Below are 18060 nucleotides of genomic sequence, written 5' to 3'. Positions count from 1 at the left end.
TTTTTGGTTGCATTGGGTCTTCATTGCTGCGTGCGGGTTTTCTCTAGTTGTGGCGAGGGGGCCCTACTCTTCGTTGCAGTGCACGGGCTTCTTATTGCGGTGGCTTCTCTTGTTGCAGAGCATGGGCTCTAGGTGTGCGGGCTTCAGTAGTTGTGGCACATGGGCTCAGTAGTTGTGGCTCGCGGGCTCTAGAGCACAGGCTCAGTAGTTGTGGTGGACAAGCCCAGTTGCTCCGCGGCATGTGGGATCCTTCCGGACCACGGCTCAAACCCATGTCCCCTGCATTGGCAGGCGGATTCCTAACCACTGCACCACCAGGGAAGCCTTTTATACAAATAAAAATTGTATAAAAAATACAAATAAAAATTGTATTTTATCTTTGATATCTACTCAGAAGATATGGAAAATGTCCTTTAAATTAATTTTTCCAGCCTGTGGGTCATGAGCAATGTGATTACATTGCAATCATTTTCTACTCATTGCCATTAATTATTTTTCCTTTTTTGATAGCTGTCGTGGCTCTGTTGCTCTTTTTCCTCTCCAGGCAGTGGAGTTGTACTGAAATATATTTATTAGTTGTCACACATATATCTTGCAGGTTGCTTATTCCTGTTTCCACTTCCATTCTGATTAAATTCAACATGAACTTTGGCCTTGGGTATAAAGAGAAGAAAATTTAGCAGTGTTCCTTGAATTTATGAGACTGAGACATAATTTATTGTGATTAGAGATAGGACACCACTCTGGAGAGCAGGACTGATGAAGGAAGACCTTTGCCTCTGATGTTGGCAATCACATGGGATTCACAGCCAGGAGTTGGCCTGGCTTCCTCTAAAGAGGCTGCATAATGTTCCTTGGACTCTGGAGGTTCTACTAATGTAGCATCTGCTCTTGGAGCTTTGAGACAAGAAGAAGAGAATCTACATTGCTTATCATCAATCACCAGTCTAGTGACCAAACTAAATGCTGAACAGTTTGCTTCATTCAAACTGAACACAGTGAACAGCTTTTATTAAACCTGTTTTAGAGATAAGGAAGCAGAAGCTCAGGGACGCTAAATAGCATGGCCAAGACCACACAGCTGTAAGTAAAGAAGAACAGTGGGGATTGGAACCCACAACTGTGATTTCAAAGCACAAGTTATTTCTCTGCATATACCAAGAAGCCTAAAGAAGAGAAATGTGTTAATGAATTATAGTTTGGAAAAAGGGCAGTGGTCCATCTGGCGAAAATGTATCAGCAGTAAGGGGGATCTCACAGCCAACCAGCAAGGTTATGAGATTTTCTTCAGTGTGTCTCAGAAACTACAGTCAGGATGGAGACAGCAGATGATCCAATGGCTCAAGATTTGGGGTCTGCATCATAGGTGTGGCTGAAGTTTGCAAGGTGAGAAATCTGAGACAGAAATGAGGACATGATGTGTGCACACTGAGTCCCAAGCTGTGTGCAGAAGGGAGCCGGGACAGACTGGGACAGTGGGGAAGGGTCTGCAGTCTGAAGAAGGTGACTTGATGGGAGTGGGGAGACAGGGAAAAGAATATCAGAAATACTCAAGGGAAGAAATAGATGATGTTGTTAAAGAGGCCAGTTTCAGAGTTGGGTATGGTTCAGACAGGGCCCAAAACAAATATTATTCCCCAACAAACTGCTCCACTCCTGTGGATAGGTCTAATGAAATAAGCTGCCATGTTATCTGTACTTAAACAGGAGCCTCTTTCCAGACAAAGCAAAGGTATTTGAAAGATAAAGGAGGCTTTAGTGATAGAATGGCAGGCTCTATAAATAGATGCTAAGGATTGTGAAAGCTAGATTTCTGGGTTAGGACAGCCCTCAGTACTTCCTTCAAACCTTACTACACAAGCAAGGTCTGATCTGCACCAGCTCTGCCTGAAGCTCATCCCTTGAATGGGTTTCATAAAAGGGTAATAGTCCCCAGTTTGGGATACTCTTACACAGCCAACAGCTTCTGAGCACTCTTTCCTGCTTTTCTCTCCAACCTCACTCTGTGCTACCAACCTGGGCTCAGTCGGTTCCTAGAACATTCCTTTCTTGCTGAAAGACTTCGCACTTGCCAAGAAGTTTCCTCTGTCTGGAAACCTCTTCCATCACCTTTTCAGGAGGCAGCTCCTTTTCATGGTTCAGGTCTCTGCCTAAACATCACCACCTTAAGAAACCATACCCAACCACCAACCTCAAACACATCCTGCACCGGCCAAGCTACAGGGCTTATCCCAGTGTGTAATTATTGTGTTTGTTACCTTCTGTTTCCCCTACAGGAAGGGAAGCCCCATGCAAACAGGAGTAATGCTGGTGCATCCTCAACATCTAGCATGCTGCCTCAGTACAGAATCGGGACCAGGTAAATGATGTTTGACTAAACGAATGAGTGATCAAGAGGTAAGCATCTCAGAGGGGCAGCAGAGGGATGGAGGAGAAAAGGAAGTGGTTTCATCAGCTGCCATTTATTTCTTTCACAATGTACCTTTCAACTCTTCCCCGTTTGTCAATTCTAATCAAATTTCCCACTCTGAAAAGCTTGTATGGAAAGAGACAGAGGAAATTTATGATTTTCTTTGGGGTCCTCTGCACCCCAAGGATGGTCCTTGGTCCTACACAGCCCACAGCCCAACTCTGGCAGTATGAATATGGTTATATGCTGAATTGCAGCCCCCCAAATTCATAAGTTGAAGCCCTAACACACAGTACCTCAGAATGTGACTATATTTGGAGACAGGGCCTTAAAAGAAGTATTCAAAAATTATGTTCACTGCAGCTGTTAAGGTGGGCCCTAATCCAATCTGCCTAGTGTCCTTATAAGAAGAGCAAATTTGGACACACAGAGAGACATCAGGGATGTCCGCACACAGAGGAAAGACCACATGAGGACACAGTGAGAGGAGGGCCGCTGCAAACCAAAGAGAGAGAACTCAAAAGAAGCCAAACCTTCCGACACCTTGATCTCGGGCTTCCAGCCTCTAGTACAGTGCAAGAACAAATTTTTGCCATTTAAGCCACTCAGTCTGTGGAGTTTTGTTATGGCAGCCTGAGAAGACTAATACAAACAAATATAATAGTCTCATCACATCATGAATAACTTTAATAGACTACAGCAAGTTGCACTGAGCTGACCTCATGGTACAGGGAAACACTGTGCTGGATGGAAAATACACAGGCTGTGCAATCACATCCCAACTGCACCACTTGTCACCTCAGGACATTTGCCTAACCTCTCTCTGAGTCCATATCCTCTTCTACAAAATGGCACTAGTGGAAGGATTACATGGGATAAGGTTTATATTACTTGTCCTAGACCTTTTTTTTAATTGAGGGGGTGACATGCAGTTTTATTTTTTTTAATTTATTTTTATTTTATATTGGAGTATAGTTGATTTACAACATTGTGTTAGTTTCAGGTGTACAGCAAAGTGATTCAGTTACACGTATACATGTATGCATTTCTCAGGTTCTTTTGCCATATAGGTTATTACAGAGTATTGCATAGGGTTCCCTGTGCTATACAGTAGGTCCTTGTTGGTTATCTATGCTATATGTGGTAGTGTGTGAATGTTAATCCCAAGCTCCTATTTTATCCTTCCCCCCAACTTTTCCCCGTTAGTAACTAAAAGTTTGTTTTTGAAGTCCATGAGTCTGTTTCTTTTTGTTTCTTTTTTTTTTTATTTGGCTGCATTGGGTCTTCATTGCTGTGCACAGGCTTTCTCTAGTCATGGAGAGTGGGAGCTACTCTTCGTTGCAGTGCGTGGGCTTCTCCTTGTGGTGGCTTCCCTTGCCATGGAGCATGGGCTCTAGGCACGTGGGCTTCAGTAGTTGTGGCACGCAGGCTCAGTAGTTGTGGCTCGCAGGCTCTAGAGCGCAGGCTCAGTAGTTGTGGCACACGGCTTAGTTGCTCTGCAGCATGTGGGATCTTCCTGGACCAGGGATCGAACCTGTGTCCCCTGCATTAGCAGGCAGATTCTTATCCACTGTGCCACTGGGGAAAGTCCCGTGAGTCTGTTTCTGTTTTGTAAATAAGTTCATTTGTATCATTATTTTAGATTCCACATGTAAGTGATATCATATGATATTTGTCATTCTGTCTGACTTATGTCACTTAGTATGATAATCTCTTAGTCCATGCATCTTGCTGCAAATGGCATTATTTTATTCTTTTTATGGCTGAGTAATATTCCATTGTATATATATGTACCACATTCTCTTTATTCATTCATCAGTTGATGGACTTTGAAGTTGCTTCCATGTCTTGGCTATTGTAAATAGTGCTCCAGTGAACATTTGGGGTGCATGTATCTTTTCAAATTATGGTTTTGTCTGGATATATGCCCAAGAATGGGATTGCTAGATCATATGGTAGTTCTATTTTTAGTTTCATAAGGAACCTCCATACTGTTCTCCATAGTGCTGTATCAATTTACATTCCCACCAACAGTGCAAGAGGGTTCCCTTTTCCCCACACCCTCTCCAGCATTTGTTGTTTGTAGATTTTTGATGAGGTCCATTCTAACAAGTGTGAGGGGATACTTCATTGTAGTTTTGATTTGCATTTCTCTAATAATTAGTGACATTGAGCATTTTTCATGTGCTTTTTGGCCCCCTGTATGTCTTCTTTGGAGAAATGTCTATTTAGATCTTCTGCCCATTTTTTGATTGGATTGTTTGTTTTTCTGATATTGAGCTGCATGAGCTGTTTGCATATTTTGGAGAGTAATCCCTTGTCAGTGGCTTCTATTGCAAATATTTTCTCACATTGTGTAGGTTGTCTTTTTGTTTTGTTTATGTTTTCCTTTGCTGTGCAAAAGCTTTTAAGCTTAACTAGGTCCCATTTGTATATTTTTGTTTTTATTATCATTACCCTAGGAGGTGGATCCAAAAAGATATTGCAGCAATTTATGTCAAAGAGTGTTCTGCCTATGTTTTCCTCTAAGAGTTTATAGCATCTGGTCTTACATTTAGGTCTTTAATCCATTTTGAGTTTATTTTTGTGTATGTTTTTTTTTTTTTCAAAAATACTTTGGGCTCAGTATAACCTGTTGAAGAGTTTTGTTTTATTTATTTATTTATTTATGGCTGTGTTGGGTCTTCGTTTCTGTGCGAGGGCTCTCTCTAATTGCGGCAAGCGGGGGCCACTCTTCATCACGGTGCGCAGGCCTCTCACTATCACGGCCTCTCTTGTTGCGGAGCACAGGCTCCAGACGCGCAGGCTCAGCAATTGTGGCTCGCGGGCCTAGTCGCTCCGCGGCACATGGGATCTTCCCAGACCAGGGCTCAAACCTGTGTCCCCTGCATTGGCAGGCAGATTCTCAACCACTGCGCCACCAGGGAAGCCCTTGTGTATGGTTTTAGAGTATGTTCTAATTACATTCTTTTACATGTGGCTCTCCAGTTTTTCCAGCATCACTTATTGAAGAGACTGTCTTTTCTCCATTGTATATTCTTGCCTCCTTTGTTGTAGATTAATTGACCATGGGTGTGTGGGTTTATTTCTGGGCTTTCTATCCTGTTCCATTAAGCTATATTTCTGTTTTTGTGCCAGTAGCATACTGGGTTTTTTTTTTTTTTTTGGTGTTGTTTGTTTGTTTGTTTTGGCCACACCATGCTGCTTGCAGGATCTTAATTCCCCAACCAGGGATTGAACCCGGGCCCTGTCAGTGACAGCACCAAGTCCTAATCGCTGGACCACCAGGGAATTCCCATTACCATACTGTTTTAATGACTCTAGCTTTGTAGTATAGTCTTCAGTCAGGGAGCCTGATTCCTCCAGCAACATTTTTCTTTCTCATGATTGCTTTGGCTATTTGGGGGTCTTTTGAGTTTCTATACAAATTGTTCCTGATCTTAGAGGAAACGCTTTCAGCTTTTCACTGTTGAGTATGATGTTAGCTGTGGGTTTGTCATATATTGACTTTATTATATTGAGGTAGGTTCCCTCTATGCCCACTTTCTGGAGAGTTTTTATCATAAATGGGTGTTGAATTTTTGACAAAACCTTTTTCTGCAGCAATTGAGATGATCATATGGTTTTTATTCTTCAATTTGTTAATGTGGTGTATCACACTGATTGATTTGCAGATATTGAAAAATCCTTGCATCCTGGGATAAATCCCACTTGACCATGGTGTGTGATCTTTTAATGTATTGTTGGATTCAGTTTGCTAGTATTTTGTTGAGGGTTTTTGCATCTATGTTCATCAGTGATATTGGCCTGTAATTTTCTTTTTTATGGTATCTGTGTCTGGTTTTGGTATCAGGGTGTTGGTGGCCTCATAGTGTTATGGTCAGAAAAGATGCTTGATATGATTTCAATTTCCTTAAATTTACCAAGGCTTGCTCTGTGGCCAAGCATGTAATCTCTCCTGGAGAATGTTCCTTGCGCACTTGAGAAGAATGTGTATTCTGCTTCTTTTGGAATGTTCTATAAATATCAATTAAATTCATCTGGTCTAATATGTCATTTAAGGTCTGTGTTTCCTTATTGATTTTCTGTCTGGATGATCTCTCCATTGATGTAAATGGGGTGTTAAAGTCCCCCACTATTATTCTGTTACTGTTGATTTCTCCTTTTATGGCTGTTAGCATTTGCCTCATATATTGAGGTGTTCCTATGCTGGGTGCATATATATTTACAATGTTATAATATCTTCTTTGGATTGATCCCTTGATCATTATGTAGTGTCCTTCTTTGTCTCTTGTAACAGTCTTTATTTTAAAATCTATTTTGTCTGATATTAGTATTGCTACACTAGCTTTCTTTGATTTCCATTTGCATGGAATATCTTTTTCCATACCCTCACTTTCAGTCTCTATGTGTCCCTAGATCTGAAGTGGGTCTTTTGTAGACAGCATATATATGGATCTTGTTTTTGTATCCATTCGGCCAGTCTATATTTTTGGGTTGGAGCATTTAATCCATTTACATATAAGGTCATTATCAATATGTATGTTCTTATTGCCATTTTGTTAATTGTTTTGGATTTCTTTTTGTAGTTCTTTTTTCTTCCCTTCCTCTTTTGTTCTCTCCTCTTGTGATTTGATGACTGTCTTTAGTGTTGTGTTTGGATTGCTTTTTCTTTTTTGTGTGTGTATCTATTATAGATTTTCAGTTCACAGTTACCATGAGGTTTTGATATAGCAGTCTGTATATGTACAATATTAAGTCGCTGGTCTCTTAATTTCAAATGTATTTCCAATATCCTGCATTTGTGCTCTCCTCTTCTCATGATTGCTAGTTTTGATATCATATTTTTTGTGTGGATGATTTCCTACCTTTACTGTATGCTTGCCTTTACTGATGAACTTTCCCATTCATAATTTTCTTGTTTAGTTGTGGCCTTTTCTTTTCCACCTAGAGAAGTTCCTTCAGGATTTGTTGTAAAGCTGGTCTGGTGGTGCTAAATTCTCTTGGCTTTTGCTTGTCTGTAAAGCTTTTGATTTCTCCATCAAATCTGAATGAGAGCCTTGCTGGGTAGAGTACTCTTGGTTGTAGATTTTTCCCTTTCATCACTTTAAACATATAGTGACACTCCCTTCTGGCCTGCAGGGTTTCTGCTCAAAAATCAGCTGATAACCTTATAGGGATTCCCTTTTATGTTATTTGTTGCTTTTCCCTTGTTGCTTTTAATATTTTCTTTTTGTCTTTAATTTTTGTCAATTTGATTAATATATGTCTCAGCATATACCTCCTTGGGTTTATCCTGTATGGGACTCTGTACTTCCTTGACTTGAGTGAGTGTTTCCTTTCTCATGTTAGGGAATTTTTCAGCTATTATCTCTTCAAATATTTTCTCAGGGCCTTTCTCTCTCTCTTCTCCTTCTGGGACCCCTATAATGTGAATGTTTATGCATTTAACGTTGCCCCCAGAGGTCTCTTAAATTGTCCTCATTTCCTTTCATTCTTCTTTATTCTGTTCCATGGCATGATTTCCACCAATCTGTCTTCCAGCTCACTTATTCATTCTTCTGTCTCATTTATTCTATTAATTCCTTCTAGTGTATTTTTTCATTTCAGTTATTGTATTGTTTATATCTGTTTGTTTGTTCTTTAAATCTAGCTCTTTGTTAAACATATCTTGTATCTTCTCAGTCTGTGCCTCCATTCTTTTTCCAAGATCTATCATTACTCTGGATCCTTTTTCAGGCAGATTGCCTATCTCCACTTTATTTAGTTGTGCTTCTGGAGTTTGAAACATATTTCTCTTTCATCTCATTTTGTCTTTCTGTGTTTGTGGTGTCCATTCTGCAGGCTGCAGGAACATATTTCCACTTGCTTCTGGTGCCTGCCTCCTGGTGGGTGAGGTTGGTCCTGGGGCTTGTGCAGGTTTCCTGGGGGGAGGGACTGATGCCTGCCCACTGGTGGTTGGAGCTGGGTCTTGTCCCTGTGGTGGGCAGGGCCATGTCAAGGGTGTGTTTGGAGGCAGCTGTGGGCTCAGGATGACTTTAGGCGGCCTGTCTGCTGATGCGTGGTGCTGTGTTCTCACCCTGTTGGTTGTTTGGCCTGAGGTGTCCCAGCACTGGAGCCTATGGGCTGTTGGGTGGGGCCCGATCTTGGTACCAAAACTGTGACTTCCAGGAGAGCTCACACCAATGAATAGTCCCTGGGGCCTCTGCCACCAGTATCCTTGCCCCAACAGTGAGCCACATCTGACCCCCACCTCCCCAGGACACCCTCCAAGACCCTCAGGTAGGTCTCGTTAAGGCTCTTATGGAGTCACTACTTTGCCCTGGGTCCCAGCACAGGTGAAACTTTGTGTGCACCCTCCAAGAGTGGAGTCTTTGTTTCCCCCAGTCCTGTGAAGCTTCTCCACTCAAGTCTCACTGGCCTTCAAAACCAAATGCTCTGGGGGGTCCTCCTCCCAATGCCAGACCCTCAGGCTAGGAGCCTGATGCGGGGCTCAGAACTCTCACTCCTGTGGAAGAACCTCTGCCATATAATTACTTTCTAGTTTGTGGGTCACCCACCTAGTGAGCATGGGATTTGACTATATTACGAAAGCACCAAAGCACCCTCCTACCATCTCATTGTGGCTTCTTCTTTGTCTTTGGATGTAGAATGTCTTTTTTGGTAGGCTCCAGTCTTTTTTTTTTTTTTTTTTTTTTTTAACAATGGTTGTTCTGCAGTTAGTTGTTACTTTAGTGTTTTCGTCAGAGGAGGTGAACTCAAGTCCTTATACTCCTCTATCTTGTCTCCTCCCCACTTGTCATAGATCTTGAAGCTTGCTGCTCAACGAAAAGGTAAATTCCCTCCCTTCCTCTTCCCATCCAACTCAGTTACACTGGAGCAGTAAGGCCTCTGTTCCAAGATACTGAAAACACAAAACAGGTCAGTAAACACTGTGAGTGAAATAAATTCACATAAGTCTCAGTGTGTGCATAAATGAGTCAGTGAGTATCCCTAAGGATGGCAGAGCAAGGCTGTTCTTCGGGCTGAGCCTACTCTTTTGATTGGCACCCATTCTGATGACCAGGTTTCTGCTATAATAATAGTTTGATTGTCTGAGTAACACTCCAAGCCATGGGTGACCATGATGGCAGGAATATTTGGCCAAGAAAGCCAGAATTTGATGGGGTGTGTTCACCAGTTTCCCAACTGCTGAATAGAACCAAAATCAGATTATTGGCCATGTGAGGAGTCTACCTGAACTGTTGAGGAGAAGGGTCATTTGGGGCTCCCTGGTTTTCACCAGGTCTGTAAGAGACTTCCATCTAAAGATATTCATGTTTTCTGGGCAGATATCTCCTAAATGGTTACTTCTAGGGAAATGTGAAATTCTGAAGAAGAGACCTCATGGAGCCCCTTGGTTTGTGTCAAGCTGCCAGTTGTCAAGGTGGTCAGTTAAGACAACCAAATTAAAAGTAACAACCAGACCCTTATTCACTTACTGCATAAGTAAAGCTAAGAGGCAAAGAAAAAGAACGGTGCTGGTTCCTCTTTGTTCCATTTTGCCCCTCAGGGGAGGGAAGAGGCTAAGTGCTAGGAGTTGAAAAGTAGAGTCAGAGAGTGAAGTGGAGAAGATCCTTTTAGTCAAGCCCCCCCACCCCCAGTGAGGAAAGTCTTGGTGGAGCTGCCTGAAAAATCTCTCAGTTAAGTCTCCAGTTAAGGAGACCCCCCCCCAACTGGAGGTGTCTGGGCTGGGAATGCAGCTAAATACAGATATATGAATGAACTTGGACGGTGGGATGGAGATGGAGGAGTCAGAGAGGCCTGAGTCCTTGACTGCAACTCCCTTCAGGGACCTCAGTGCACCGACTGTGCACTGAAGCTGGTGTGGACACAGCAGCCTCCCCTGTAGAACCTGCTAGGAAAAGCTTTGCAATTGCCTGTGGTCAGACTTGAAGGATCACAGGTAGGATTTTGGCCAGCATACACTGAGGAAAGAGGCAATAGGCATCCATACTAAAAACCACCCTCTCACCAAAAAAATATTAAACCATGCAGGCTACACAGGGACACTCCTATATAAAAATAGCCCTCCAAGACCACAGTAGATAATTGTTTCTCCTAAACACATAGAGGAAGAGAAATATAAGTAAAATGAAGAAGCAGAAAAACCACCCCCAATTAAAATATCAAGAGAAGTCCCCTGAAAGAACAATGAAACAGACTTCTTCAGTCTAATAGACACAGAGTTCAAAAAGTAGATAATAATAAAATTACTGAAGGAATTAAAAGCTATCAACAAAAATGCAGATAACTATACAAAGGAACTAGAAACTATAAGGAGGATCCAAGAAAAATGAGAAAACTCATTTGCAGAGACGAAAGCTGGACTAAATGCTATGAATAGCAGATGAATAATGCAGAAGAATGAATAAGTGATCTGGAAGATAGAATAATGGAAATCACCCAATTAGAACAGCATACAGAAACTAAAAAAATAATAATAATAAAGAAAGAAAGATAAGAGAGCTTTGGGATAATACAAAGCATGCCAATCTATGCATAATAGGGTCCCAGAAGGAGAAGAAAGAGAAAAGGGGATTGAAAATGTATTTGACGAAATTATGGCTGAAAACTTCCCAAACCTAAAGAAGGAAACAGATATCCAGATACAGGAAGCACAGAGGGTCCCAAACAAGATAAACCCAAACCTACACTAAGACATTATAATTAAAATGGCAAAAATTAAAGTGAGGATTCTAAAGGAAGCAAGAGAAAAACAAAGAGTTAATTACAAGGGAACCCCATAAGGCTACCAGCTGATTTCTCCAAAGAAACACTGCAGGCCAGAAGGGAGTGGCAAGATATATTCAAAGTCCTGAAAGGGAACAAATTTGCAACCTAGGATACTCTACACAGCAAGATTATCATTTATCATTTAATAGAAAGAGAGAAAGAATTTCTCAGACAAGCAAAAACTAAAAGAATATAGCAATACTAAACTTATCCTAAAGGAATTATTGAAAGGTCTCCTCTAACTAGAAAAGAAGTAAGAAGCTACAGGAAAGAGAAAATCACAATTGGAAAGTAAATCATTTAAATAAGCCAGTACACAGATTTTAAAAATAATAATAAAAAATTCTGTGAAAGTGATGATAACAATGAACAGCAAAATCATGAAGATGTAAAAGAGGACATCAAAGTTATAAGATGTGGGGGAGGAGAGTAAGAAAATGTACACTTTTTTTTCTAGAATGTGTTTGAACCTATATGACTACCAATCTAAAGCAAATAGATACAGAAAGAGATTAACATACTTGAAAAACAGGGCAACCACAAATCAAAAACATACAGTAGATTCACAAAAATCAAAAAGAAGATAACATAAGCATAATACAAAAGAAAATCATCAAACCACAAAGGGAAAAACAAAAAGAAAAAGAAAGGGACAAAGAAGAAATACAAAATCAATGGGAAAACAAAGTTTAAAATGACAATAAGTATATATCTATCAATGGATTAAATGCTCCAATCAAAAGATACAGAACGGCAGATTCGATTAAAAAATATATATATATACAAGAGCCTACAATAAGCTGCCTACAAGAGACATACTTTAGGTCAAAGGACACACATAGATTGAAAGTGAGGAGATGAAAACATGACAAGAAAGCAGGGTTTGCAATACTCATATTGGAAAAAATAGACGTTAAAACAAATGGTATAGAGAGATAAAGAAGAACACTATATAATAATAAAAAGATCAATACAAGGAGAGGATTTTACACTCATCAACATATATGCACCCAATATAAGAGCACCCAAACACATAAAACGAACACTAACAGACCTAAAGGGAGAAATTGACAAGAATACAATAATAATAGATGACTTTAACACCCCACTCACATCAACACATAAATCTTTGAGACAGAAAATCAATGAGGCAACGGAGATCCTAAATGATACAATAGAACTGTTAGATTTAATTGATATTTTCAGGACATTACATCCAAAAAAACCCAGAATACACATTCTTTTCAAGTGCACGTGAAACATTCCCTAGGATTGACCACATACTAGGGCACAAAATAAACCTCAACAAATTTAAGAATATACAAATTATTTCAAGCAAATCTTCTTACCACAACAGCATGAAACTAGAAATCAACAACAGAAAAAGAAAGAAGAAAACAATTACACAGAGACTAAACAACATGCTACTACAAAAAAAATGGGTCAAGGAGGAAATCAAAGAAGAAATATACAAATTCCTTGAGGCAAATGACAATGAAAACACAACCATACAAAATCTATGGGATGCAGCAAAAGCATTTATTAGAAGTTCATAGCAATACAGGCCTTCTTTATGAAACAAAAATCTCAAACAACCTAATCCACCACCTAAAAGAGTTAGAAAAAGAAGAACAAACAAAACCTAAAGTCAGCAGAAGGAAGGAGACAATAAAGATTAGAGAGGAAATAGAGATTTTAAAAACAAAACAATAGAAAAATCAATAAAACCAAGAGCTGATTGAAAGGGTAAACAAAATTGACAAACCTCTGGCCAGGCTCACCAAGAAGAAAAGAGAGAAGACCCAAATAAATGAAGTAAGAAATGAAAAAGGAGAAATCACAACCGATACCACAGAAATACAAAAAACCATAAGAGAAAACTATGAACAATTACATGCCAACAAATTTGACAACCTAGAAGAAAAGGACAACTTTCTGGAAACATACAGCCAACAAAAACTGAATCAAGAAGAAATAGATAACTTGAACAGGTTGATCACTAGAAGTGAAATAGAATCTGTAATAAAAAAAAATTTTTTTTAACTCCCTACAAACAAAAGTCCAGGACCAGATGGCATCAAACGTGAATTCTACAAAACATACAAAGAAGAACTTATACCAAGCCTTCTCAAACTCATTCAAAAGATTGAAGAAGAAGGAACACTCCCAAAGACATTCTATGAAGTCACCATCACCCTGATACCAAAACCAGACAAAGACACTACCAAAAAAGAAAATTACAGGGCACTATCTTTGATAAATATAGATGTAAAAATTCTCAACAAAATATTAGCAAACCGAATCCAACAGCACATAAAAAAGGTCATATACAACAGGAGGACCTTCAAGATGGCAGAGAAGTAAGATGCAGAGATCACCTTCCTTCCCACAAATACAACAAAAATACATCTACGTGTGGAACAACTCCTACAGAACACCTACTGACTTCCCAAAAGGTAAGAAACTCCCCACATAACTGGGTAAGGCAAAAGAAAAAAGAAAAAACAGAGACAAAAGAATAGGGACAGGACCTGCACCTCTGGGAAGGAGCTGTGAAGGAGGAAAAGTTTTGACACAATAGGAAGCCCATTCACTGGCGGAGATGGGGGGTGGGTGGGGGGGAAGCATTGGAGCCAGGGAGGAGAGTGCAGCAACAGGGGTGCAGAGGGCAAAGTGGACAGATTCCTGCACAGAGGATCAGAGTCAACCAGCACTCACCAGCCTGAGAGGCTTGTCTGCTCACCCGCTGGGGTGGGTGGGGACTGGGAGCTGAGGCTTGGGCTTTGGAGGTCGGATCCCAGGGAGTGGACTGGGGTTGGCTGTGTGAGCACAGCCTGAAGGGAGCTAGTGTGCTACAGCTAGCCGGGAGGGAGTCCGAGAAAAAGTCTGGACCTGCCTAAGAGTCAAGAGACCATTGTTTCAGGGTGCACGAGGAGAGGGGATTCAGAGCACCGCCTAAATGAGCTTCAGAGATGGGCATGAGCCGCAGCTATCAGTGCAGACACCAGAGACTGGCATGAAACTCTAAGGCTGCTACTGCAGCCACCAAGAAGCCTGTGTGCAAGCACAGGTCACTATCCACACCTCCCCTCCCAGGAGCCTGTGCATCCCGCCACTGCCACGGTCCTGTGATCCAGGGGCAACTTCCCCGGGAGAACACACGGCACGCCTCAGGGTGTTGCAACATCACGCCAGTCTCTGCCGCTGCAGGCTCAGCCCACATTCCGTACCCATCCCTCCCCCCAACCTGAGTGATCCAGAAACCCCTAATCAGCGGCTCCTTTAACCCCCTCCTGGCTGGGTGAAGAACAGACGCCAGAGGGTAACCTACATGCAGAGGCAGGGCCAAATCCAAAGCTGAATCCCAGGAGCTGTGCAAACAAAGAAGAGAAAGGGAAATTTCTCCTTGCAGCCTCAGGAGCAGCGGATTAAATCTCCACAATCAACTTGAAGTACCCTGCCTCTGTAGAATACCTGAATAGACAATGAATCATCCCAAAATGAAGGCAGTGGACATTGGGAAAAACTGTAGACTTGGGGAATGTTGTATGCGACTGACTAGTTTCTGATTTTTATGTTTATCTTAGTATAGTTTTTAGCACTTGTTATCATTGGTGGATTTGTTTACTGGTTTGGTTGCTGTCTTCCTTTCTTTTTTTATTACATTTTTAAATTTTTTTATTTTAATAATTTAAAAAATATTTTTATTTTAATAACTTTATTTTATTTTATTTTGTTTTTTCTTTCTTTTTTTTCTCCCTTTTCTCTTCTGAGACGTGTGGCTGACAGCATCTTGGTGCTCCAGCCAGTTGTCAGGCCTGAGCCTCTGAGGTGGGAGACCCGAGTTGAGGACATGGACCACCAGAGACCTCCTGGCCCCATGTAATATCAATCAGCAAGAGCTCTCCCAGAGATCTCCATCTCAACGCTAAGACCCAGCTCCACTCAATGACCAGCAACCTCCAGTGCTGGACACCCCATGCCAAACAACTAGCAAGACAGAAACAAAACCCCACCCATTAGCAGAGAGGCTGCCTAAAATCATAGTAAGTTCACAGACACCCCAAAACACACCACCAGACACGGTCCTGCCCACCAGAAAGACAAGATCCAGCCTCATCCACCAGAACACAGGCACCAGTCCCCCCCCACCAGGAAGCCTACACAACCTATTGAACCAACCTTAGCCACTGGGGGCAGACACCAAAAACAACGGGAACTACGAGCCTGCAGCCTGCGAAAAGGAGACCTCAAACGCAGTAAGTTAAGCAAAATGAGAAGAAAGAGAAATATGCAGCAGATGAAGGAGCAAGGTAAAAACCCACCAGACCAAACAAATGAAGAGGAAATAGGCAGTCTACCCAAAAAAGAATTCAGAGTAATGATAGTAAAGATGATCTAAAATCTTGGAAATAGAATGGAGAAAATACCAGAAAAGTTAAACAAGGACCTAGAAGAATGAAAGAGCAAATAAACAATGATGAACAACACAATAAATGAAATTTAAAATTCTCTAGAAGGAATCAATAGCAGAATAACTGAGGCAGAAGAGCAGATACATGACCTGGAAGATAAAATAGGGGAAATAACTACTGCAGAGCAGAATAGGGAAAAAAGAAAGAAAAGAATTAAGGACGGTCTCAGGACCTCTGGGACAACATTAAATGCAACAACATTTGAATTATAAGGGTCCCAGAAGAAGAGAAAAAGAAAGGGACTGAGAAAATATTTGAAGAGATAATAGTTGAAAACTTCCCTAATATGGGAAAGGAAATAGTCAATCAAGTCCAGGAAGCACAGAGAGTTCCATACAGGATAAATCCAAGGAGAAACACACCAAGACACATATTAATCAAACTATCAAAAATTAAATACAAAGAACAAATATTAAAAGCAGCTAGGGAAAAGCAACAATTAACATACACAGGAATCCCCATAAGGTTAACAGCTGACATTTCAGGAGAAACTCTGCAAGCCAGAAGGGAATGGCAGGACATAGTTAAAGTGATGAAAGGGAAAATCCTACAACCAAGATTACTCTACCCAGCAAGATCTCATTCAGATTCAATGGAGAAATTAAAACCTTTACAAACAAGCAAAAGCTAAGAGAATTCAGCACACCAAACCAGCTCTACAACAAATGCTAAAGGAACTTCTCTAGGCAGGAAACACAAGAGAAGGAAAAGACCTACAATAACAAACCCAAAACAATTAAAAAGGTAATAGGAACATACATATCTATAATTACCTTAAATGTAAATGGATTAAATGCTCCCACCAAAAGACATAGACTGGCTGAATGGACACAAAAACAAGACCCATATATATGCTGTCTACAAGAGACCCACTTCAGAACTAGAGACACATACAGACTGAAAGTGAGGGGATAGAAAAAGATATTCCATGCAAATGGAAATCAAAAGAAAGCTGAAGTAGCAATTCTCATATCAGACAAAATAGACTTTAAAATAAAAACTATTACAAGAGAAAAAGGACACTGCATAATGATCAAGAGATCAATCCAAGAAGATACAATTGTAAATATTTATGCACCCAACATAGGAGCAACTCAGTACATAAGGCAAATGCTAACAACCATAAAAGAGGAAATCAACAGTAACACAACCATAGTAGGGGACTTTAATACCCCACTTTCACCAATGGACAGATCATCCAAAATGAAAATAAATAAGGAAAGACAAGCTTTAAATGACACATTAAACAAGATGGACTTATTTGACATTTATAGGACATTCCATCCAAAAACAACAGAATACACTTTCGTCTCAAGTGCTCATGGAACACTCTACAGGATCATATTTTGGGTCACAAATCAAGCCTTGGTAAACTTAAGAAAATTGAAATTGTATCAAGTATCTTTTCCAACCACAATGCTATGAGACTTGATATCAATTACAGGAAAAAAAAACTGTACAAAATACAAACACATGTAGGCTAAACAATACACTACTAAATAATCAAGAGATGACTGAAGAAATCAAAGAGGAAATCCAAAAATACCTAGAAACAAATGACAATGAAATACAATTACCCAAAACCTATGGGCTGCAGCAAAAGCAGTTTTAAGAGGGAAGTTTATAGCAATACAATCCTACTTCAAGAAACAAGACAAATCTCAAATAAACAACCTAACCTTACACCTAAAGCAATTAGAGGAAGAACAAAAAAAACCCAAAGTTGACAAAAGGAAAGAAATCATAAAAATCAGATAAGAAATAAATGAAAAAGAAATGAAGGAAACAATAGCAGAGATCAATAGAACTAAAAGCTGGTTCTTTGAGAAGATAAACAAAATTGATAAAGCATTAGCCAGACTCACTCATCAAAATAAAAAAAGGGACAAGACTCAAATCAACAGAATTAGAAATGAAAAAGGAGAAGTAACAACTGATACTCCATAAATACAAAGGGTCATGAGAGAATACTACAAGCAATTATATGCCAATAAAATGGACAACCTGGAAGAAATGGACAAATTCTTAGAAAAGCACAACCTTCCGAGACTGAACCAGGAAGAAATAGAAAATATAAACAGACCAATCACAAGCACTGAAATTGAAACTGTGATTTAAAATCTTCCAACAAACAAAAGCCCAGGACCAGATGGCTTCACAGGCAAATTCTATCAAACATTTAGAGAAGAGCTAACACCTATCCTTCTCAGACTCTTCCAAAATATAGCAGAGGGAGGAACACTCCCAAATTCATTCTACAAGGCCACATCACCCTGATACCAAAATCAGACAAAGATGTCACAAAAAAAAAAGAAAACTACAGGCCAATATCACTGATGAATATAGATGCAAAAATCCTCAACAAAATACTAACAAACAGAATCCAACAGCACATTAAAA

At 40.3% G+C, this 18060-nt stretch overlaps 1 protein-coding gene across 3 annotated transcripts in view; it reads left to right on the top strand.

Moving 5' to 3' along the window:
* The window catches only part of LOC309629569 (uncharacterized protein), a 79448-nt gene extending 61429 nt beyond the window's left edge, over positions 1-18019 (top strand). Inside the window, exons 3-6 of one of the 3 annotated variants that reach the window (XM_082393685.1) lie at positions 2277-2359; positions 8582-8692; positions 9216-9243; positions 14960-18019. In XM_082393685.1, coding sequence (XP_082249811.1) covers positions 2277-2359; positions 8582-8692; positions 9216-9243; positions 14960-15071 — 334 coding nt within the window. In that variant the 3' untranslated portion in view covers positions 15072-18019. Of the gene's footprint in view, positions 1-2276; positions 2360-8581; positions 8693-9215 lie in introns of all 3 variants that reach the window. The other 2 variants (XM_082393686.1, XR_014245113.1) reach the window with 2 other exon arrangements.
* The last annotated feature ends 41 nt before the right edge of the window (positions 18020-18060 follow it).

This window comes from Balaenoptera borealis (assembly GCF_965194805.1).
Source record: "Balaenoptera borealis genome assembly, chromosome: 5".
Lineage (NCBI taxonomy): Eukaryota > Metazoa > Chordata > Mammalia > Artiodactyla > Balaenopteridae > Balaenoptera > Balaenoptera borealis.
The sequence above is the reverse complement of the archived record's forward strand: the minus strand, read 5'-3'. Positions and strand labels throughout refer to the sequence as shown.